Raw genomic sequence first — 25,596 nt, forward strand, 5'->3', positions numbered from 1 at the left:
TGCTCAGACATCGGAATTTATTTTTTTGGGGTCCAAGGTTCCTTGAAGGATTTTGTTACTTTAGCCCCTACTTTTGTAATTAAGTAAGGGAACACCACAGATTATCTTTGGGGCCTCCATGGATTTTGCCTCAAATCCAATATGTCGTTCACCGCTGCTAAATCGTGGCCGCCACTGGAAAATAAATCATTTGGGATGGTAAAACGTTTTCAGTGTAAACTTAAACGACTAAAACCAGATATAAAGTATGCAGAAAAGATAATGGGGCAATGTATTTTTACATAAGATCATCTTTTAGAACAATCACCAAAATAAAAACTAGACAGTCAGGGACAATCTGAAATTCCAGAAATGTCATGGCAGGGGGCCCCCATTGATTTTGTTATAACATTTGAGTCACTCAGATAGCATACGAACAAGGCATAAACCATGACAAAATGTGTATAATTGCAGGAAATCAGCTTTAAAACTGAAAATTATCTCAGCCCTATGGCAAAATGTGTAGAATTCTAGGAAATTAGCTTTGAAACTCCAATTCTTCTCTCAGCCCCATGACAAATGTGTAGAATTGCAGGAAACTACCTTTAACACTGTGAAATGTTCTCTCTGCCCCATGGCAAAATGTGTAGCATTGCAGGAAATCAGCTTTAAAACAGCAACATTTTGTCTCTGTGGTCAAGAAGAGGGCCTCTAAAACCTTGCCATTGGTAATCCGTCTGGCCCTGCGGCCTTGTGAATGTTGACCTGCTTAAAAGTCTTACTCACATCGGCTACGGAGAGCCTGATCATATAGTCATCCGGAACAGCTGGGAGTTCCACAAAATATAATAACAAGCCTTTCACGACACAAGCATACAGTGGGGAAAAAAAGTATTTAGTCAGCCACCAATTGTGCAAGTTCTCCCACTTAAAAAGATGAGAGAGGCCTGTAATTTTCATCATAGGTACACGTCAACTATGACAGACAAATTGAGGAAAAAACATTGAGAAAATCACATTGTAGGATTTTTTATGAATTTATTTGCAAATTATTTGCACTTGTTTTTCTTTGAGCTGATTAGATTACAATAGCCACAACATTTAAAAAAACGTGTAACTGTAGGTATTTTTGTCAGGCAGGACCATACAGCAAATTTGACTTGTAAAGTTGTCTATTAATAAGCTAACAAAATGTAAAGCTTACATTCATCATAAATATTCATAGTTGATATTTCTCACTATTGTATCTCTGTGTTTACAGGTATATATTTTCAAGATGCATTAAGATATCCTAATGCTGTTTATTTGTGTATGTAGGGCAGACAACTGACTATTTGTATTTCACATTTGAGCAATATCAGAGCTTGCAATATTGGGTTACATGAGCTTATGCAGCCCACCCCTCCTCCAGCCAGGCATTATTCTGCACTTTTTGCATTTAAGGGGTATGTCACAATATCTATACATTTAACCACTTTTGCAGTAAAATATCCATTTCATAAATGGGAGACATTAGAGATGTGAAAAAACATGGTTGTGTTTTGTTCTACCTCGGGTAGGGGTATCTCAAAAACGAAAGCCCTTTTTGAGGATTGGCCACCAGCCTAATTATGGCAATATGTTACTAGCATAATTGAAAGTGGACATGTTTTACAACATTTTACCAATTATATTTGTAAGGGGAAGCAAGAAATGTGTTGATCCATTGGTGTCTGTTTGCTCTGTCAACTTTGAGAAAGTTATTCTTTGGGTTCCAAGATGGCTCTCATCTTCATCATCCCATTGTGTTTCCGTTTCTATGAAGAGCTGCCGGCCCATGGTGTTCTGAAGCCCCTGGTGTCCTCAGTTGAAGGGGAGGTGATAAAGGAGGGAGGCCATAAAAACTATGTCACTCCAACAGGAGTGTCCTCCATCGTCAAACATTTCCTCAAGCAGTCAGGTAGCCCTGTCTCCTACCCTTTTACCTTGTATTTGAAGAGCACACATTTTATGTCTGTCTCAAATATCTTTGACAAGGACCCTGTTGGAGATCTTATTTGCTTGTATCGTTGTCTATTGAGTATAAGATAGCAGAATGTCATACTAGGTTAAAGTCATGGAATGTCACACGAGGTCGAAGGTAGCAAGTCGTTAGCAGCCCTGACAGAAGAGGGCTATGAACAGACGAAGAAGGGATATCTACAGTATTACCTACACCAGGCCTTTTAGAACACATTCACAGGAATTGAAGCCTGATATACTACAAAACCTAATAGTACAGTATTAGCAGATTAAATCACAACCCTCATGCAACAACAGCTATTTTATTTCCAGTCTCCACTAAAAAGAGGTTGAGGGTTCTATCTATATTTTTTCTGGACCTCTATAGTGTACCTAACCTTGTTCTTGATCTCTAAAGAGACACATTATTTATTTATACTGTAGTCTAATTCTGGAATGTACAACTCAGGGTCCTCGGGGAGAGGAGTTGTGCATCCTTGCTCTAATTCACTATCTCGTCCTGTTTCCTCCTCATTATGCATAATGGTGCCGGAGGAGATGGCTGCTGTTTTACAGGCTCCTAACCAATTGTGCTATTTTGTGTGTTTTTTTTGCGTTGTTTGTAACTTATTTTGTACATAATGTTTCTGCCACCGTCTCTTATGACTGAAAAGAGCTTCTGGATATCAGAACAGTGATTACGCACCTCGAACTGGACAAAGATTTTTTATTTAATGAGTCGGACGCGAAGGATTTACTTGAGATACCCGACCAGGCCCAAATCCCCATTATTCGCATGAAGAGGAGATGCTGATACAAGGGACGCAGGTTGGGGTGCCTTGTGAGAATTAGTCGGCGAGTGGGTAACCAGCCTCTACCATCCGTCCTATTGGCCAACTTGCAATCATTGGAGAATAAACTGGATGAGCTCCGTTCAAGACTATCCTACCAACGGGACATTAAAAACTGTAACATCTTGTTTCACCGAGTCGTGGCTGAACGACGACATGGATAATATACAGCTAGCTGGTTTTTCTGTGCATCTTCAAAACAGAACAACTGCCTCCGGTAAGACAAGGGATGGCGGTCTGTGTCTATTTGTCAATAACAGCTGGTGCGCGAAAGCAAATATTAAGGAAGTCTCAAGGTTTTGCTCGCCTGAGGTAGAGTATCTCATGATAAGCTGTAGGCACTATTTACCAAGAGAGTTTTCATCTATATTTTTCGTAGCTGTATATTTACCACCACAAACGGATGCTGACACGAAGACCGCACTCAACGAGCTGTATAAAGCCATAAAAAAACAAGAAAATGTTCATCCAGAGGCGGCACTCATAGTGGCCGGGGACTTTAATGCAGGGAAACTTAAATCAGTTTTACCTAATTTCTACCAGCATGTTACATGTGCAACAAGAGGGAAAAAACTCTAGACCACCTTTACTCCACACACAGAGATATGTACAAAGCTCTCCCTCGCCCTCCATTTGGCAAATCTGACCATAATTCTATCCTCCTGATTCCTGCTAACAAGCAAAAACTAAAGCAGGAAATACCAGTGACTCGCTTAATACGGAAGTGGTCAGATGACGCAGATGCTAAGCTACAGGACTGTTTTGCTAGCACAGACTGGAATATTTTCCGGGACTCATCCGACATCAGTCACCAGCTTCATCAATAAGTGCATTGATGACGTCATCCCCACAGTGACCGTACGTACAAACCCCAACCAGAAGCCATGGATTACAGGCAACATCCTTGCTGAGCTAAACTGGCAAGTGTCTTCACTGACATTTTCAACCTGTCCCTGGCCGAGTCTGTAATACCTACATGTTTCGAGCAGACCACCATAGTCCCTGTGCCCTAGAACACCTAGGTAACCTGGCTACCGACCCATAGCACTCACGTCTGTAGCCATGAAGTGCTTTGAATGGCTGGTCATGGCACACATCAACACCATCATCCCAGAAACCCTAGACCCACTCCAATTTGCATACCGCCCCAACAGATCCACAGATGACGCAATTGCACTTCACACTGCCCTTTCCAACCTGGACAAAAGGAACACCTACGTGAGAATGCTGTTCATTGACTACAGCTCAGCGTTCAACCCCATAGTGCCTTCATAGCTCATCACTAAGCTAAGGACCCTGGGACTAAACACCTCCCTCTGCAACTGGATCCTGGACCTTCTGACGGGTCGCGCCCAGTTGGTAAGGGTAGGAAACAACACATCTGCCACGCTGATCCTCAACACGGGGGCCCCTCAGGGGTGCGTGCTTTGTCCCCTCCTGTACTCCCATGACTGCATGGCCAAGCACGACTCCAACACCATCAAGTGTTTTGACTAGTTTATTTAACTATGCAAGTTAGTTAAGAACAAATTCTTATTTACAATGACGGCCTACCCCGGCCAAACCCTCCTCTAACCCGGACGATGCTGGGCCAATTGTGCGCCGCCCTATGGGACTCCCGATCCCGGCCGGTTGTGATACAGCCCGGGATCGAACTCGGGTCTGTAGTGACGCCTCTAGCACTGCGCGTCGGTGCCTTAGACCGCTGCTCCACTCAAGGAACCCTTGATCACTGACAACGATGAGACAGCCTATAGGGAGGAGGTCAGAGACCTGGAAGTGTGGTGCCAGGACAACAACCTCTCCCTCAACGTGATCAAGACAAAGGAGATGATTGTGGACTACAGGAAAAGGAGGGCCGAGCACACCCCCATTCTCATCGACAGGGCTGTAGTGGAGCAGGTTGAGAGCTTCAAGTTCCTTGGTGTCCACATCACCAACAAACTATCATAGTCCAAACACACCAAGACAGTTGTGAAGAGTGCACGACAACGCCTATTCCCCCTCAGGAGACTGAGGGGGAATAGGCGTGGGTCCTCAGATCCTCAAAGTTCTACAGCTGCACCATCGAGAGCATCCTGACTGGTTGTATCACCACCTGGTATGGCAACTGCTCGGCCTCCGACCGCAAGACGCTACAGAGGGTAGTGCGTACGGCCCAGTACATCACTGGGGCCAAGCTTCCTGCCATCCAGGACCTCTATACCAGGCGGTGCCAGAGGAAGGCCCTAAAAATTGCCAAAGACTCCAGCCACCCTAGTCATAGACTGTTCTCTCTTCTACCGAATGGCAAGCGATACCGGAGCGCCAAGTCTAGGTCCAAAAGGCTTCTTAACAGCTTCTACCCCCAAGCCATAAGACTCCTGAACAGCTAATTAAATGGCTACCCGGACTATTTGCATTGACAACCCCTCCCCCCTTTTTTTTACGCTGCTGCTACTCGTTTATTATCTATTATCTATGCATAGTCACTTTACCCCTACCTACATGTACATATTACCTCCACTAACCTGTACCCCCGCACATTGACTCGGTACCGGTACCCCCTATATATAGCCTCATTATTGTTATTTTATTGTTGCTTTTTTATTTTTTACTTTAGTTTATTTAGTAAATATTTTTCTTAACTAATTTTTTTTTTTTTTTTTACTGCATTGTTGGTTAAGGGCTACACCTGTTTGTACTCGGCGCATGTGACAAATATAATTTGATTTGATAACTGATTGTGGTAAGGTAACATACTGTTCTACTCCTCGCTTGCCACCACCATGTGTGGCAGAGCATGTGTGTGTAACCATCTCCAGGCTGTGTGTATCATTAACCACAAAGTTTGAATCATTTCCCCAGTGATGCACAATCAAATGGCTTCTCTATATTTGACATCTTCTCTGGATTTCTTTCTCACTGCCTCTCTTTTTCTCTCTTTTTCTTCCTCCATCTGTCCCTCTCGTTCACTGCAACATTGCCAATTCTGCATCTCTGCATCCAAGCAGGGGCAGAGGTGTTCTTTGACCACCATGTCACCCACATCTTCCAGAAGGGCGCGAGCTGGGAGGTGTGTCAGAAGGACACGGCCCCGGAGCAGTTTGACGATGTGGTCCTCACCATGCCCGTACTGCAGATCCTACAGCTGCAAGGAGACGAGGACTCCTGTAAGTATTGATCTACCCACCATCCACTGAAAAACACACATATGCATGGTTAGTCATGATACTTAGACCAGAGCTACACAGCTCCAGTCTTCGAGGGCCAATGTCTTGTATAATGCTCCTTTTCCATCCTGGCCTTTTATCAATTAGGATCCAAGGAGGAAAAAAACAGCTGAACTGAGGATCTGTACACTGAGTGTACAAAACATTAGGAACACCTGCTCTTTCCATCACAGACTGACCAGGTGAATCCAGGTGAAAGCTATGAGCCCTTATTGATGTCACTTGTTAAATCCACTTCAATCTGTGTAGATGAAGGGGAGGAGACAGGTTAAAGAAAGATTTTTAAGCCTTGAGACAATTGAGACATGCATTGTATATGTGCCACTCAGAGGGTGAATGGGCAAGACAAAAAATGAAAGTGCCTTTGAACAAGGTATGGTAGTAGGAGCCAACTTGACACAACTGTGGGAAGCATTGGAGTCAACATGGGCCAGCATCCCTGTGAAACACTTTCGACACCTTGTAGACTCCAAGCCCCGACGAATTGAAGCTGTTCTGAAAGCAAAATGGGGGGTGCAACTCAATATTAGGAAGGTGTTCCTAATGTTTGGTATACTCAGTGTATATACAGCCTATGTTTTTGTTTCTAATCAGTGAAATATTTGCATTGAACAATATGTGAGATATTCAGATATTGTTTAGTTCACCTCAACCTCTAGTTAAATGTGAGTTTTGGCATAACTGGAGACAGCCAGGTCTTAAGGTAACCTTGTGGATAAAGCGTTGTGTCAGTAACTGGTTCGAATCCCGGAGCCGACAAGGTAGAACAATCTGTTGTTGTGCCCTTTAGCAAGGCACTTAACCCCAATTGCTCCATGGATGCTGGACATTGTTGGACCTTGGCTCTGACAATAAGCTGCTACTACTTAATTTGTGTTCATGAAGAAGCGCCCCATTATTCCTCTGACTTAAAGAATTGTGTGTTAGCAGAAATCCTACTTGATATTTGCTCCTCACTCCAACACATACAGTACCAGTCAAAAGCTTGGACACACCTACTCATTCAAGGGATTTACTTAATTTTTTACTATTTTCTACATTGTAGAATAATAGTGAAGACATCAGAACTATGAAATAACACACATGGAATCATGTAGTAACCAAAAAAGTGTTAAACAAATCAAAATATATTTTAGATTTTAGATTCTTCAAAGTAGCCACCCTTTGCCTTGATGACAGCTTTGCACACTCTTGGCATTCTCTCAACCAGCTTCATGATGTAGTCACCTGGAATGCTTTTCCAACAGTCTTGAAGGAGTTCCCACATATGCTGAGCACTTGTTCACTCTGCGGTCCAACTCATCCCAAACCATCTCAATTGGGTTGAGGTCGGGTGATTGTGGCCAGGTCATCTGATGCAGCACTCCATCACTCTCCTTCTTGGTCAAATAGCCCTTACACAGCCTGGAGGTGTGTTTTGGGTCACTGTCCTGTTGAAAAACAAATGATAGTCCCACTAAGCGCAAACCAGATGAGATGGCGTATCGCTGCAGAATGCTGTGGTAGCCATGCTGGTTAAGAGTGCCTTGAATTCTAAATAAATTACCGACAGTGTCACCACCTCACACCTCCTCCTCCATGCTTCACGGTGGGAGCCACACATGCAGAGATCATCCGTTCACCTACTCTGTGTCTCACAAAGGCACACCGGTTGTAACCAAAAATCTCAAATTTGGACTCATCAGACCAAAGGACAGATTTCCACTGGTCTAATGTCCATTGCTCGTGTTTCTTGGCCCAAGCAAGTCTCTTCTTATTTTTGGTGTCCTTTAGTAGTGGTTTCTTTGCAGCAATTTGACCATGAAGGCCTGATTCATGCAGTCTCCTCTGAACAGTTGATGTTGAGATGTGTCTTGAACTCTGTGAAACATTTATTTGGGCTGCAATCTGAGGTGCAGTTAATTGCCGATTTCTGAGGCTGATAACTAATGAACTTATCCTGTGCAGCAGAGGTAACTCTGGGTCTTCCTTTCCTGTGGCGGTCCTCATGAGAGCCAGTTTCATCATAGCGCTTGATGGCTTTTGCTACTGCACTTGAAAAAACTTTCAAAATTCTTGAAATTTTCCGGATTGACTGACCTTCATGTCTTGAAGTAATGATGGACTGTCGTTTCTCTTTGCTTATTTGAGCTGTTCTTGCTATAATATGGACTTGGTCTTTTACCAAATAGGGCTATCTTCTGTATACCAACCCTACCTTGTCACAACACACCTGATTGGCTCAAATGCATTAAGAAGGAAAGAAATTCCACAGATTAACTTTTAACAAGGCACACCTATTAATTGAAATGCATTCCAGGTGACTACCTCTTGAAGCTGGTTGAGAGAATGCCAAGAGTGTGCAAAGCTGTCATCAAGGCAAAGGGTGGCTACTTTGAAGAATCTCAAATATAAAATATATTTTGATTTGTTTAACACTTTCTTGGTTACTACATGATTCCATATGTGTTATTTCATAGTTTTTGATGTCTTCACTATAATTCTGTAGAAAATAGTTTTAAAAAATAAAGAAAAACCCTTGAATGAGTAGGTGTGTCCAAACGTTTGACTGGTACTGTATGTATGAATGCATCACTCTGGCCTCTCCAGACAGACAGACAGACAGACAGACAGCTGACTGGCTGGTCGGTGGGTGATTAGGCCCCACCAATAGACCAACAAACACAGAGCCTGTCCTTGGCTGCCACACCGCTGACCGGGTCCCTCCAGTCACATGTTAAATCGGTCTCCAGCTGTCTCTCTGGCTGCGAGGGGCTTGCATCCACAGCCAAATTGGTATTCTCCCAGTGAGATTTCGAAACCCTAACGCAGTGTAGTGTAGAGTCCTAAAGGACGAATATGGAAATGGGAGAGGAAGGCATAGTCCTCCAGGGTGTGTAGAGTTTCTTGGAAACTGTGAATAATGCAGAGTGTGAGCAGAAGTCGCTGCTTTCAAAAATGGCTGCATTCCAAATTAGCCGCTGGACTGAAAAAGGGAAACAGTGCCTATTGCTATTAGGGTGTGGTATCACGCACAGAAGGATGAGGATGGTAGAAGTAGGGCAGTAGAGGATGAGTTGGTGAAGCAGTGATATTTTCTTGAACTGTGCTGCACTGTGAGTGACAGCTAAAGCAGAGAGGAACACCTGAAAGGAGCTATAGTCTGGCTGTAGTGATGGTGTCAGCTATGTTACCTTATACTGAGTGATTGTGACAGATACTGTACATAGAGTAAATGTCAGTCCATGTCAAGATTCACTGAATCTAAGGAGCAGTGGGGAATAGGTTATTTAAATTAAGGCAGAGCCTCTGAAAGTATTGCATATCGAATGACCTGTCTCTACAATATTCACAGAGTTGTCTCGAGAAAATGTACATTTTTCTCTGTTGGGGATCAAATCAAATCGAATGCAACAGGTGTAGACTTTACAGTGAAATGCTTACTGTAGACTTTACAATGAAATGCTTACTTACGAGCCGATTCCCAACAACGCAGAGTTAAAAAGTAAGACAAATATTTCAAATCAAATAAAATTGTATTTGCCACATGAGCCGAATACAACAGGTGTAGACCTTACAGTGAAATGCTTACTTACAAGCCCTTAACCAACAATACAGTTTTAAGAAAAATAAGTGTTAAGTAAAAAAAGAATAAATAACAAATAATTAAAGAGCAGCAGTAAAATGAAAGAACAGTAGGGAGGCTATATACAGGGGGTACCCGTACAGAGTCAATGTGCGGGGGCACCGGTTAGTCGAGGTAATTGAGGTAATATGTACATGTGGGTAGAGTTAAAGTGACTATGCATAGATAATAAACAGAGTAGCAGCAGCGTAAAATAGGGGGTGGGGTGGGGGGACAATGCAAATAGTCTGGGTAGCCATGATTAGCTGTTCAGGAGTCTTATGGCTTGGGGGTAGAAGCTGTTAAGAAGCCTTTTGGACCTAGACTTGGCTCTCCAGGACCACTTGCTGTGCGGTAGCAGAGAGAACAGTCTATGACTAGGGTGGCTGGAGTCTTTGACAATTTTGAGGGCCTTCCTCTGACACCGCCTGGTATAGAGGTCCTGGATGGCAGGAAGCTTGGCCCCAGTGATGTACTGGGCCGTACGCACTACCCTCTGTAGTGCCTTGCGGTCGGAGGCCAAGCAGTTGCCATACCAGGCGGTGATGGAACCAGTCAGGATGCTCTCGATGGTGCAGCTGTAAAACGTTTTGAGGATCTGAGGACCCATGCCAAATCTTTTCAGTCTCCTGAGGGGGAATAGGCTCTTCACGACTGTCTTGGTGTGTTTGGACCATGATAGTTTGTTGGTGATGTGGACACCAAGGAACTTGAAGCTCTCAACCTGTTCCACTATAGCCCCTTCGATGAGAATGGGGGCGTGCTCAGTCCTCTTTTTTTTCCTGTAGTCCACAATCATCTCCTTTGTCTTGATCACGTTGAGGGAGAGGTTGTTATCCTGGCACCACATGGCAAGGTCTTTGACCTCCTCCCTAGAGGCTGTCTCATCGTTGTCAGTGATCAGGCCTACCACTGTTGTGTCGTCTGCAAACTTAATGATGGTGTTGGAGTCGTGCCTGGCCATGCAGTCGTGGGTGAACAGGGAGTACAGGAGGGGACTGAGCACACACCCCTGAGGGGCCCTCATGTTGAGGATCAGCGTGGCAGATGTGTTGTTACCTACCCTTTATTTGCTCAATAAAAAAGCAAATAGTAACACAATAAAAACAATAACGAGGATATACAGTGGGGAGAACAAGTATTTGATACACTGCCGATTTTGCAGGTTTTCCTACTTACAAAGCATGTAGAGGTCTGTAATTTTTATCATAGGTACACTTCAACTGTGAAAATCCAGAAAATCACATTGTATGATTTTTAAGTAATTAATTTGCATTTTATTGCATGACATAAGTATTTGATCACCTACCAACCAGTTAGAATTCCGGCTCTCACAGACCTGTTAGTTTTTCTTTAAGAAGCCCTCCTGTTCTCCACTCATTACCTGTATTAACTGCACCTGTTTGAACTCGTTACCTGTATAAAAGACACCCGTCCACACACTCAATCAAACAGACTCCAACCTCTCCACAATGGCCAAGACCAGAGAGCTGTGTAAGGACATCAGGGATAAAATTGTAGACCTGCACAAGGCTGGGATGGGCTACAGGACAATAGGCAAGCAGCTTGGTGAGAAGGCAACAACTGTTGGCGCAATTATTAGAAAATGGAAGAAGTTCAAGATGACGGTCAATCACCCTCGGTCTGGGGCTCCATGCAAGATCTCACCTCGTGGGGCATCAATGATCATGAGGAAGGTGAGGGATCAGCCCAGAACTACACGGCAGGACCTGGTCAATGACCTGAAGAGAGCTGGGATCACAGTCTCAAAGAAAACCATTAGTAACACACTACGCCGTCATGGATTAAAATCCTGCAGTGCACGCAAGGTCCCCCTGCTCAAGCCAGCGCATGTCCAGGCCCGTCTGAAGTTTGCCAATGACCATCTGGATGATCCAGATGAGGAATGGGATAACGTCATGTGGTCTGATGAGACAAAAATAGAGCTTTTTGGTCTAAACTCCACTCGCCGTGTTTGGAGGAAGAAGAAGGATGAGTACAACCCCAAGAACACCATCCCAACCGTGAAGCATGGAGGTGGAAACATCATTCTTTGGGGATGCTTTTCTGCAAAGGGGACAGGGCGACTGCACCGTGTTGAGGGGAGGATGGATGGGGCCATGTATCGCGAGATCTTGGCCAACAACCTCCTTCCCTCAGTAAGAGCATTGAAGATGGATCGTGGCTGGGTCTTCCAGCATGACAACGACCCGAAACACACAGCCAGGGCAACTAAGGAGTGGCTCCGTAAGAAGCATCTCAAGATCCTGGAGTGGCCTAGCCAGTCTCCAGACCTGAACCCAATAGAACATCTTTGGAGGGAGCTGAAAGTCCATATTGCCCAGTGACAGCCCCGAAACCTGAAGGATCTGGAGAAGGTCTGTATGGAGGAGTGGGCCAAAATCCCTGCTGCAGTGTGTGCAAACCTGGTCAAGACCTACAGGAAACGTATGATCTCTGTAATTGCAAACAAAGGTTTCTGTACCAAATATTAAGTTCTGCTTTTCTGATGTATCAAATACTTATGTCATGCAATAAAATGCAAATTAATTACTTAAAAATCATACAATGTGATTTTCTGGATTTTTGTTTTAGATTCCGTCTCTCACAGTTGAAGTGTACCTATTATAGAAATTACAGACCTCTACATGCTTTGTAAGTAGGAAAACCTGCAAAATCGGCAGTGTATCAAATACTTGTTCTCCCCACTGTATACAAGGAGTACCAGTACCGAGTCAATGTGCAGGGGTACGAGGTAGTTGAGGTAATTGAGGTAATACAGTATGTACATGTGGGTAGGGGTAAAAGTGCATGATGAGCTGCTAGTGAGTTCACTTAACAGACAAATTCCAAAGCTAGTTAGTCGGCCCAGTATGACTGCTTTCATTCAAAGCCATAGAAATAACTTCAAAGCCCCCATGACTTAGAAATGGATTTATGGATTCATTTGAGAAATGTGCTCTGTGCCTTTTGGGCTTAGGTTTACTGTGAGAAACTCTATCCATACAAATGGTTCTGCTTTACAGAGACAGGCTGGAGTCATTTGGGAGCATTCTTCAGAGCCCAGGCTCCTTTGTTGTTTGTAATTTATACACAGATCTTCTGACACTTGCATGCATATTTTCTTCTCGCTATAGTCTTTCGGTCAAATTAAATCTGACCCAACCGAACCATCTGTCTAAATATAGTGTGTTGAACTCATCATGGATTGATTGTAAGTATGTGTTCATGGGGTGTGTTGTAAGTAACAGCAAATGCCCCTAGAATGTGTAGGACAATGGGTTCGTTCTACATCCAACACTCAACATCCATTGGGGAAAAAATTTGTTACTGAATGAATATACACTACATGACCAAAAGTATTTGGACACCTGCTCATCGAACATCTCATTCCAAGATCTTGGGCATTAATATGGAGTTGGTGCCCCCTTTGCAGCTATAACAGCCTCCACTCTTCTGAGAAGGCTTTACACTAGATGTTGGAACATTACTGTGGGGACTTGCTTCCATTCAGCCACAAGAGCATTAGTGAGGTCGGGCACTGATGTTGGACAATTAGGCCTGGCTCGCAGTCGGCGTTCCAATTCATATCAAAGGTGTTCGATGGGGTTGAGGTCAGTCAAGTACTTCCACACCGATCTCGACAAACCATTTCTGTATGGACCTCGCTTTGTGCACGGGGGCACAAACAGGAAAAAGTTGGATGGACAGAATCGTCTAGAATGTCACTGTATGCAATAACGTTAAGATTTCCCTTCACTGGAACTAAGGGGCCTAGCCCAAACCATTATTCCTCCTCAACCAAACTTTACATTTGGCACTAGGCATTGGGGCAGGTAGCGTTCTCCTGACATCCGCCAAACCCAGAATCGTCTGTCGGACTGCCAGATGGTGAAGTGTGACTCATTACTCCAGAGAACATGTTTCCACTGCTCCAGAGTCCAATGGCGGCGAGCTTTACAGCACTCCAGCCGACGCTTGGCATTGCGCATGTTGAACTTAGGCTTGTGTGCGGCTGCTCAGCCATGGAAACCCATTTCATGAAGCTCCTGACGAACAATTATTGGCCTGACGTTGCTTCCAGAGGCAGTTTGGAACTCGGTAGTGTGTGTTGCAACCGAGGACAGATGATTTTCACGTGCTTCAGTACTCAGCGACCCCGTTCTGTGAGCTTGTGTGGCCTAACACTTCGCGTCTGAGCTGTTGTTGCTCCTAGATGTTTCCACTTCACAATAACAGCACTTAGAGTTGACCGGGGCAGCTCTAGCAGGGCAGAAATTTGACGAACTGACTTGTGATGGTGCCACATTGAAAGTCACTGAGCACTTCAGTAAGGCCATTTTACTGTCAATGTTTGTCTATGGAGATTGCATGGCTGTGTGCTCGATTCTATACACCTATGAGCAACGGGTTTGGCTGAATTAGCCGAATCCACTAATTTGAAGAGGTGTCTACATACTTTTGTATATATAGTGTATATAGTCACGCTCTGAATAGGCCCTGCAATAATAATAATAATAATATGCCATTTAGCAGACGCTTTTATCCAAAGCGACTTACAGTCATGCGTGCATACATTTTTGTGTATGGGTGGTCCCGGGGATCGAACCCACTACCTTGGCGTTACAAGCGCCGTGCTCTACCAGCTGAGCTACAGAGGACCTCTACCAGCTGAGCTACAATAGACTAGCGTCCTGTCCAGGAGGTGTACTTCTATATGAAGCTGCTTCACACTACAGAAACAAGAAATAGGTTCCTGCTCTTATGAGCCCTTCCAGCTCATACAAGCCAAGGCTTGTGCAAGGCTACTTCGTTTTTTACTATGTATACACTGAGTATACCAAACATTAGGAACACCTTCCTAATATTCAGTTGCAACCCCCCTTTTGCCCTCAGAACAGCCTCAATTTGTCGGGGCATGGACTCTACTAGGTGTCGAAAGCATTCCACAGGGATGCTGGCCCATGTTGACTCCAATGCTTTCCACAGTTGTGTCAAGTAGGCTGGATGTCCTTTGGGTGGTGGACCATTCTTGATACACACAAGAAACTAAGAAACTGTTGAGCGTGAAAAACCCAGCAGTGTTGCACTTCTTGACACACACCGGTGCACCTGGCACCTACTACCATACCCCGTTCAAAGGCACTTAAATATTTTGTCTTAGCCATTCACCCTCTGAATGGCACATATACACAATCCATGTCTCAGTTGTCTTAAGGCTTCAAAATTAGTATTTAACCTGTCTCCTCCCCTTTGTCTACACTGATTGAAGTGGATTTAACAAATGGAATCAATAAGGGATCATAGCTTTCACCTGGTCAGTCTATGTCATGTGTATATTTATATATCATTTTTCAAGACCACCATACATTGGTTTGCTTTAATAGATTAGATGCTAATTATATACAGTAGATCAGATATATTTCCTAAATGTGGGTGGTAGGAATTACTTTGTCAGATTCATTCATTATGCAGTTTATTGTGCAAAAAAGGTCCTCTGAAAAATGTGAAGACGTCAGTGATAGTGGTGCAGTGCGAGGGACTGGACAGAGGGGGGCAGTAACAGGTGTGAGTTGGAGCCAGTCCCTGCCCCCATGAGGATGCAGTCTGGAAGTCATTTAAACAGAATCAAGCTCCAAAATAACCCTTGCTTCACACTTCCTCCTCTGTCCTGGTTGCTAAAAATTCTGAAAATATGAGACACTGAGAAATGTGTTGTCATTATGTTGAACAGAGACATGGGGAATAAGAATAGTCCGCGGATAATGTGCAGAAATCTACCCAAACAGAAATTCTAATAAAAAAATGTGTAGACAGTCAAATCATACACAGAATAGTTATTTCATCGAATCGTCTTTGGCAGATACTGTATTAATTTGACTTTTGATCTTGCTGAACAGAGTCAATGTGGATTTATCTGTTCTCTGCAGACCCTTTTTGAAAGGTCATTGGCAAAACCCCTCAGAACCACCTTGACTGTGCCTCCAGAGTGGCGCAGCGGTCTAAGGCACTGCATCGCAGTGCTTGAGGCGTCACTACAGACCCGGGTTCTATCCCGGGCTGTGTCGCATCCGGCCGCGACCAGGAGACCCATGAGGCGCACAATTGGCCCAGCGTCGTCCGGGTTAGGGGAGGGTTTGGCCGGCCAGGATGTCCTTGTCCCAACACGTTCTAGCGACTCCTTGTGGCAGGCCGAGCGCATGTACGCTGACACGATCGGCAGTTGTACGGTGTTTAGTTGTACGGTGTTTCCTCCGACACATTGGTGCGGCTGGCTTCCGGGTTAAGCGAGCAGTATGAAGAAGCAGTGCGGGGTCGAGTTTCGGTGGACGCATGGCTCTCGACCTTCGTCTCTCCGTACGGGAGTTGCAGTGTTGGGACAAGCCTGTAACTACCAATTGGCTATCACGAAATTGGGGAGAAAAAGGGGTAAAAAGTACCAAAAATAAATAAAGAAAATAAAGAACCACCTTGACTGAGCCTCCGCAGGCATCTAGTGTTTTTTGAAGCATCTGAAAGGTCAAGCTCTTTGTTGTGCAGTCAGTCTTTAGATAACGGTTTCATGTGTTCTATTGAAGTTTGGTTAACATAATAAAGATGGTCAAGGTATAGGCCTATTTTTCTTAAGGTTTCAATATTGCATGGCTCTGTTTGCAAAAAGTGGTACTCTATCCTCCATAGGATTCCTTGTGTGTTGCTCTGAGCAAACTGAAGTTAGGAGTACAGTATGTGAAGACTTACCTGTCTGCACCTGTTCTTCTAACTGTTTTCAGACATAGGCTATATAGATTTAGTGTGCATGCGCATTTAGTGTGCATAGTTGTTTTATTAGATGATTGGACTGTGCATGTTATTCTGATGATTTCTGATTTATTGCCTTACAATAGATGGTCTGGCCACTATCCCTTAGTTGTCACTTTAGAGCTCCAATTTAGAAGTACAACCATATGAAAGAAATCAAAGCCCTTGATTTCAATCAACCACATATCCAAGCTGTCAAATGTACAGTGGGCAAGTTCTAAACATATTGTTCATGTTGTCTCGTCTGAAGTGTTTGGTTTTATGATTGGGATCCAGCAGAGTACTCAGGCATAGCTTCTGCATGTCTTGTGGTGTGTCTTGGCCCTCACAGCACTTTTCCTTTCCTTGCAGGGGAAATGAGTGGGAAATACGGCCATGTATCGTTTGCAAAAGATGAATGAACTTAGGAAGCACTGGCGGGACATGGCACGCCTGATATAAATCACTGTGGTCTCCTGGCTTATTTGTTCCCCATAATATATTGCAGAGGATTTGGGGTCAGCGGTTTGACACGGTTCCTGGAGCACTAGTTTTAGGGAGGAGAGGTGTTCTTTCATCCAGGTAGGCTTGCCAACGTCTTTGCCAGAGGCTTAATGCATTCTACCCTAGCCAATTGCCTGACTCTTTTTTAGTTCTTGGAAGTGAATTTCCTGTCTTAATGTTTGGAGCTTTTGCAGAATGTCTCCTCTTTTTCCACTTTACTCTAGCGAAATGTCTGATTTCATTGACAACCCAAGCCAGCTGCCAAAAATTAACAACAGAAGCAGGAATGTTGGTTTTGCAAGAGCTGGCAGAAAGTCTCTAAATGACATAAGACATTTGAACGGTTTCTGATGGTCAGTGTGTCTGCTGCAGTGTCCACAGGGGCCCCTGTTTGTATGGAGTGTGTTCCCTACAGCCAGCCGCAGCCCACACACACACCCTGTACCCACATTGGAAACCGTCCATGAAACATGTCAACCCACAAAAAAAAAACATTACACAATCCTCCTCTTCCCCACACTTTCCTCGAATTCAACTGAATCCAGGCCAGAAGTGGAGCACTATCGGTATTTCTACATCAGAGGTCGTAATTACTAACAGGTGGTTAACCCGGTCCTGGAACAATGCAGAAGGGCTGAGTAAGGCCGTTTTTAAAATTAGAATGCGATATAAACTCACTTCCGCTTTGGCACACACCGTTAAAGTATAAGAGGAACCATTTCTGTTCTTGTGGGTAAAGAAAGAATAGGACAAAAAAGGAAGTTAGTTGACCCTCTGCTTATAAAAACGTTACAGGCTTACCCATAGAAAAGAGTAGTGTTTCAATGAAAAAAAATATTTTGGCCTATATGCATAGAAGTACAGGATAATGGTGATCAGTGGTTTTCACTGTCCTCTAAATATGTTGAGGTATTTTTATTTACAATAATATACTGCAAGTACTGACTTCTTAGTAAAGGCAGTGTTACTGCCTCAATTAATGTAGATATCTCCCATGTTATCTGAGTGTGAATGCTTTCATAGTCAAAGCTGAAGTGTTACTCTTTATATAGAGGTGGAAGTCAAATGAAAAGCAATGAGCGGATCCATCAAAGGTTATCAGTGTGTAGCCACTCCTTATCCCCTTTGCACTGGTTTTATCATCTGTCAGACAAATTAGCCACAGATCTACATGATCAAAGTGCACATGGTCCTCCCCAGCTCCCTCTCAGCCAAGGCCCAACTATTTCTGCTGAGAAATTATAACCTGCCTCCACCAAGCTGTGAATCATAAGCCCTGATCCACTCGACTATAGTTTGGCATCCTTGCAGGTTCACAGCATTTTCACCTCCGCTCACCCCAAACTACCCCTTCAGATTTTCTCAACTTTTATTGCCCATAGACTGTCGTCTCTCCGTTATCTGTCCCTCTGGCCAGACCACACCCTCTTCCCATGGAGGGCAGCACATACAGTGGGGAAAAAAAGTATTTAGTCAGCCACCAATTGTGCAAGTTCTCCCACTTAAAAAGATGAGAGAGGCCTGTAATTTTCATCATAGGTACACGTCAACTATGACAGACAAAATTAGAAAAAAAAATCCAGAAAATCACATTGTAGGATCTTTTATGAATTTATTTGCAAATTATGGTGGAAAATAAGTATTTGGTCAATAACAAAAGTTTCTCAATACTTTGTTATATTCCCTTTGTTGGCAATGACACAGGTCAAACGTTTTCTGTAAGTCTTCACAAGGTTTTCACACACTATTGCTGGTATTTTGGCCCATTCCTCTATGCAGATCTCCTCTAGAGCAGTGATGTTTTGGGGCTGTCGCTGGGCAACACAGACTTTCAACTCCCTCCAAAGATTTTCTATGGGGTTGAGATCTGGAGACTGGCTAGGCCACTCCAGGACCTTGAAATGCTTCTTACGAAGCCACTCCTTCGTTGCCCGGGCGGTGTGTTTGGGATCATTGTCATGCTGAAAGACACAGCCACGTTTCATCTTCAATGCCCTTGCTGATGGAAGGAGGTTTTCACTCAAAATCTCACGATACATGGCCCCATTCATTCTTTCCTTTACACGGATCAGTCGTCCTGGTCCCTTTGCAGAAAAACAGCCCCAAAGCATGATGTTTCCACCCCCATGCTTCACAGTAGGTATGGTGTTCTTTGGATGCAACTCAGCATTCTTTGTCCTCCAAACACGACAAGTTGAGTTTTTACCAAAAAGTTATATTTTGGTTTCATCTGACCATATGACATTCTCCCAATCCTCTTCTGGATCATCCAAATGCACTCTAGCAAACTTCACACGGGCCTGGACATGTACTGGCTTAAGCAGGGGGACACGTCTGGCACTGCAGGATTTGAGTCCCTGGCGGCGTAGTGTGTTACTGATGGTAGGCTTTGTTACTTTGGTCCCAGCTCTCTGCAGGTCATTCACTAGGTCCCCCCGTGGGGTTCTGGGATTTTTGCTCACCGTTCTTGTGATCATTTTGCCCCCACGGGGTGAGATCTTACGTGGAGCCCCAGATCGAGGGAGATTATCAGTGGTCTTGTATGTCTTCCATTTCCTAATAATTGCTCCCACAGTTGATTTCTTCAAACCAAGCTGCTTACCTATTGCAGATGCAGTCTTCTCAGCCTGGTGCAGGTCTACAATTTTGTTTCTGGTGTCCTTTGACAGCTCTTTGGTCTTGGCCATAGTGGAGTTTGGAGTGTGACTGTTTGAGGTTGTGGACAGGTGTCTTTTATACTGATAACAAGTTCAAACGGGTGCCATTAATACAGGTAACGAGTGGAGGACAGAGGAGCCTCTTAAAGAAGAAGTTACAGGTCTGTGAGAGCCAGAAATCTTGCTTGTTTGTAGGTGACCAAATACTTATTTTCCACCATAATTTGCAAATAAATTCATTAAAAATCCTACAATGTGATTTTCTGGATTTGTTTTTCTCAATTCGTCTGTCATAGTTGACGTGTACCTATGATGAAAATTACAGGCCTCGCTCATCTTTTTAAGTGGGAGAACTTGCACAATTGGTGGCTGACTAAATACTTTTTTCCCCACTGTAGCAGTGCCTCCTCTCCTCTGCTGCCCGCCTGCCCTACCGCCTGGCTTTCTCCAATGACATCATCCGTCCTGTCCGGTCACAGCACAGTGCTGAGAGCCTTTAGGCCTCTGCTTTGATTTCCCTGAGCTGCAGATAGCCACAGATAATTACAGCAGGATAGAAATAAGACTGAAGTACTGCAGCATGGAGTAGAGGGGAGTATGATGGAGGCACCAGAACCAGGGCAGCCTCCTATATTTGACCCCTCATTCTCTGTGTCGGCTCCCACGCCAGGCTGAAATTGAGAAACCTAATTCTTGTTCCGTTCTTATGAAATGACTAACGGTTCTTGGCAGGCACGCCTCACTTGTGTGGCAATTTGTGTTTTTGGCAGCCGAGTTTGATTTGTGGCTTTGATAGTTTGAGATTAATAGTATGCGCACTGATGATTTCCCCCCAGAACTCCCTTTACTTACAGTATGCTTCTCAAAGTGAACAGCCATATTGCACATTTTGGTTTATTCAGTGTTGAAACATTCATACCTTTAGTTATTTATGCAGTTGTATCCTTTGAACAGGTACATGTTTATAGTTTGACTGTATTGTTATGCACAGCGTCTCTATTCAGACAGAGTGTATGTCTGTCTGCCTGGGGTATCTACAGCAGTGCTTCAGTCTGGTGTGCCCAAAATGATGTAATCCTTCTCTCTGATTACTGTCAGAGATGCATTGCTTTATTTTGCTGACTGCTCTGTGTCATCTTAAAAAGACAAACCATAGAGGAGACAGAAATGTGCAATATATGTATCCAAAATATATGTTGAGGACTTGATGATGCTAGGATGTAGGCTACAGTATATGTTCTGTATGTACAGTTGAAGTCGGAAGTTTACATACACTTAGGTTGGAGTCATTAAAACCAGTTTTTCAACCACTCCACAAATTTCTTGTTAACAAACTATAGTTTTGGCAAGTCGGTTAGGACATCTACTTTGTGCATGACACAAGTAATTTTTCCAACAATTGTTTACAGACAGATTATTTCACTTATAATTCACTGTATCATAATTCCAGTGGGTCAGAAGTTTACATACACTAAATTGACTGTTCATTTAAACAGCTTGGAAAATTCCAGAAAATGATGTCATGGCTTTAGAAGCTTCTGATAGGCTAATTGACATCATTTGAGTCAATTGGAGGTGTACCTGTGGATGTATTTCAAGGCCTACCTTCAAACTCAGTGCCTCTTTGCTTGAAATCATGGGAAAATAAAAATAAATCAGCCAAGACGCCTGAAGGTACCACGTACATCTGTACAAACAATAGTACGCAAGTATATACACCATGGGACCACGCAGCCGTCATACTGCTCAGGAAGGAGACACGTTCTGTCTCCTAGAGATTAACGTACTTTGGTGCGAAAAATGCAAATCAATCCCAGAACAACAGCAAAGGACCTTGTGAAGATGCTGGAGGAAACAGGATCAAAAGTATCTATATCCACAGTAAAACGAGTCCTATATCGACATAACCTGAAAGGTTGCTCAGCAAGGAAGAAGCCACTGCTCCAAAACCGCCATAAAAAAGCCAGACTACGGTTTGCAACTGCACATGGGGACAATGATTATACTTTTTGGAGAAATGTTCTCTGGTCTGATGAAACAAAAATAGAACTGTTTGGCCATAATGACCATCGTTATGTTGGAGGAAAAAGGGGGAAGCTTGCAAGCCGAAGAACACCATCCCAACCGTGAAGCACGGGGGTGGCAGCATCATGCTGTGGGGGTGCTTTGCTGCAGGAGGGACTGGTACACTTCACAAAATAGATGGCATCATGAGGAAGGAAAATTATGTGGATATATTGAAGCAACATCTCAAGACATCAGTCATGAAGTTAAAGCTTGGTCGCAAATGGGTCTTCCAAATGGACAATGACTCCAAGCATACTTCCAAAGTTGTGGCAAAATGGCTTAAGGACAGCAAAGTCAAGGTATTGGAGTGGCCATCACAAAGCCCTGACCTCAATCCTATAGAACATTTGTGGGCAGAACTGAAAAAGCGTGTGCGAGCAAGGAGGCCTACAAACCTGACTCAGTTACACCAGCTCTGTCAGGAGGAATGGGCCAAAATTCACCCAACTTATTGTGGGAAGCTTGTGGAAGGCTACTCGAAACGTTTGACCCAAGTTAAACAATTAAAGGCACTGCTACCAAATACTAATTGAATGTATGTAAACTTCTGACCCACTGGGAATGTGATGAAAGAAATAAAAGCTAAAATAAATCATTCTCTCTACTATTATTCTGACATTTCACATTAAAATAAAGTGGTGATCCTATCTGACCTAAGACAGGGAATTTGTACTAGGATTAAATGTCAGGAATTGTGAAAAACTGAGTTTAAATGTATTTGGCTAAGGTGTATGTAAATATCCGACTTCAACTGTATGTTCATCATTTCACATCACACCTACAGATTGTTTCCTGTTTCCACTAGCAACCCTGTTTTTCACAGCTTTTTCTGTCCTCTTGTTTCTTGCTGCTTTGCATTGCAAGTGTATGTGAAAATATATAATGGACTTTCTGTTGCTTATTAAGGGTAAGGAAACAAATAGAAGGTAATGATTTATTGGTTTGTCACTGTCATTGATGAGACATTTTATAAAGGAGATGGAAACAGGTGGTGATGCACATCCCCTATCCTCTGGGGTTCAAATATTTCACACCCACTCAACATGTGAACCCTTATTTACATAGCTCACCTGTAAGTACCCAAAATACGTTCAAAGACTCCTGCCTACCAGCACTTTTATTCAAAATAGAAACTGGCCACAGATGTCTCACCAGGTTCTGTCTCTGCTGTACAGAGCACTGTGAAGGGTTTATATAGCAGCTAGTGGCTTCACATTCACAAGCCTGCCAGTGTGCACAGATGATGTCATCGATTGAACGCACCAAACACATCCATTTTAGGGGTTGCATAGATGTCAGCCAAAGCTCTGCACTAAATGGGTGGTATGCAATTTTTCAATTCTCTACTCACTGGCTGAATTTGAGTAAGTTGATCTTTTTTTCTCTCCTCCAGTTGTGCCAACAGCTTTCATTCGTAGAGGAACTGTTTTGTAGTTTGAAATGGGGAGTATTGATTCCCTATTCTGTTCTGTTCGATTCTGTTCTGTCCTGCAGCACTCGGACTGCAGCAGTGACACTTCTACAGATGAGAGAAGAGGGGATGTTCCATAGATTTAAAGATAACTAGGTAAAAGGTGTACTACTGCAACTGTTATGAAAGCATTTGGTAGCTATCCATCAACCCAGTTCAAAGTCAGAAATAAAGATACCTTTCTTGTTCAGTTTGCATGATGCAAAGCAATATGAATAGCTGGGTCAGTATGAATAGGTTTAGCTGGTCAGAACTAGTGCTTAGCTCCCCCTATAAAAAGACAGTGGAACTTGCACATTTTTACTCCCTCCCTGCTAAAAAATAACCACTCTGGCTTGACGTCAGTCCTGGAGCCTGCAGGTTGTTGCTCTAAATGTCTCTGTTTGGGACAGAATTAAACACAAGCTATCTCTGAAATAAACCTAGCCATTTATGCCCTGCGGTGCTCTGTTTACCCAGAAAATTGTTTAGCTGACATCAGAGCAACCTAGCTTAATTTGCCTGGCTACACAAAGGGGTCCGTTATGCTTGCTTGCAGAAAGGGAAAACAAACTCCAGCAAATACATTAATAAACATCCCTGAAAACTTGTGCTGTAGCCCTTTATACTCGTGCCTGTATACGGGTTGAAAATGGCAGATTTGGGCACTGATAAGCGCCTAAATTGGAATGCAATGGCTGTACAGTAACATGCTATAAATTATGTTAAAGCTCTGTGCTTCACAGTGTTTTATGGGTTTTGATTGACAGCCGTTCTGAACTTGAGCACAGCATGCGACAAGAAGTTGCCCCCATCCCTCCTGATAACTGGGCAACTTTTGCTAATGTTTTGGTGTTTGAGTGAGGGAAATGCTGTCTGAGTGAAGGAAATGCTGTAGATTAAGAGGATTCAATGTATTTTAAAAGATGAGACATTGATTATTATAATAAATACCGCTTTGATGTCAGACAAGCAAGCCAAACACATGTGAGTCCAAATTTCCATAACATAAAACTCATGTCATAAACAGTGTCAACATTTATAATCACTGTGTTTTAGGGCTGGGCAGTATACCGTATTTTACGATATACCGGTATTGATGCATGGACCGGTTTGGGTTTTTGCTATACCTTCTATAACAGGATTTGAATGTTTGGTTTGTTAAATGTGATACGCTGTGTGTAACGTCCATTTTTATAGTTAGCTATTTAAGTCGTCTCTCTCTACTCTCTCTTGACGCAGCTTTCCACACAGACCTAGCACCGCTCCCGTCACTCAAGGAGAGAATTTGTTGTTCCTCGACCACGAGACACTTGCGTTGTCTGCATGGTCAATGCAGCACATGCAACAATGTTGATGACAACGACGCTGTTTTTACTTTGCTTCTTAATATAAATCCACTAGCGTTCTATAATTACACTATTCGTTTCGTTTGTGTTTCTTACATCTGCAAACAGCTAGTTTGTATTTTCTTAGCAAGTTGGGCCTAAATCTTGTTAGCTGCTAATGCTAATCGCTAATGCTAATGCTAATCACTAGCTAGCTAATGAGTCAGCGCAAACGTAATTAGCTATAGAGCCTGATAATACCAGTGATAGTGTAGACCTAAATCAGCATTTGTGCAACAGTATCTTCTAAATCAAAGAGGAATACGCGAAGCAAGAATGTTAGCTACATGAAGGTTATAGGGTCCCCTAGGAAACACTTATCAACACTTTGGTTCCTACCCTGTCACAACTCCCTGGCATTTTCATTCGGTGTCATGTCAAACCACTGTATTCAAAGTGCCCACTATTATATTCTAACTATAGATTTAGAATAATCATTATATTTCCATGATTACAACAGTTCACCCAAGTGTTTTGCTCTAAATCGCAAGTCAAATCGCAATTGCAACATTTGGTTAAAAATAAGGCCTAGATTGTTTGCCCATATAGTGTAGCCCTACATGGCAGTGTGGAAATTATCTCAAATTAGTGAAGGAAATGCAGAAATGGATGAAAATGCAGAACATTATTTTTGGTTGAATTGAACAGTATAAAACAATCAGAATTGAGAAAGACCCATTGAAATCACTTAGAATGTACAGTGAGGGAAAAAAGTATTTGATCCCCTGCTGATTTTGTACGTTTGCCCACTGACAAAGAAATGATAAGTCTATAATTTTAATGGTAGGTTTATTTGAACAGTGAGAGACAAAATAACAACAAAAAAATCAAGAAAAACGCATGTCAAAAATGTTATCAATTGATTTGCATTTTAATGAGGGAAATAAGTATTTGACCCCCTCTCAATCAGAAAGATTTCTGGCTCCCAGGTGTCTTTTATACAGGTAACGAGCTGAGATTAGGAGCACACTCTTAAAGGGAGTGCTCCTAATCTCAGCTTGTTACCTGTATAAAAGACACCTGTCCACAGAAGCAATCAATCAATCAGATTCCAAACTCTCCACCATGGCCAAGACCAAAGACCTCTCCAAGGATGTCAGGGACAAGATTGTAGATCTACACAA

At 43.2% G+C, this 25,596-nt stretch overlaps 1 protein-coding gene across 2 annotated transcripts in view; it reads left to right on the forward strand.

The window, feature by feature from the left end:
* The window catches only part of LOC311101156 (renalase-like), a 57,585-nt gene that overhangs the window by 4,405 nt on the left and 27,584 nt on the right, over window positions 1–25,596 (forward strand). For both annotated transcript variants that reach the window (XM_084142234.1, XM_084142235.1), the window contains exons 2-3: window positions 1,784–1,918; window positions 5,804–5,962. In XM_084142234.1, coding sequence (XP_083998360.1) covers window positions 1,784–1,918; window positions 5,804–5,962 — 294 coding nt within the window. The remainder of the gene's footprint in view (window positions 1–1,783; window positions 1,919–5,803; window positions 5,963–25,596) is intronic.

The sequence above is a fragment of the Coregonus lavaretus genome (genome assembly GCF_964263955.1).
Source record: "Coregonus lavaretus genome assembly, chromosome: 25".
In the NCBI taxonomy this organism is placed as follows: domain Eukaryota; kingdom Metazoa; phylum Chordata; class Actinopteri; order Salmoniformes; family Salmonidae; genus Coregonus; species Coregonus lavaretus.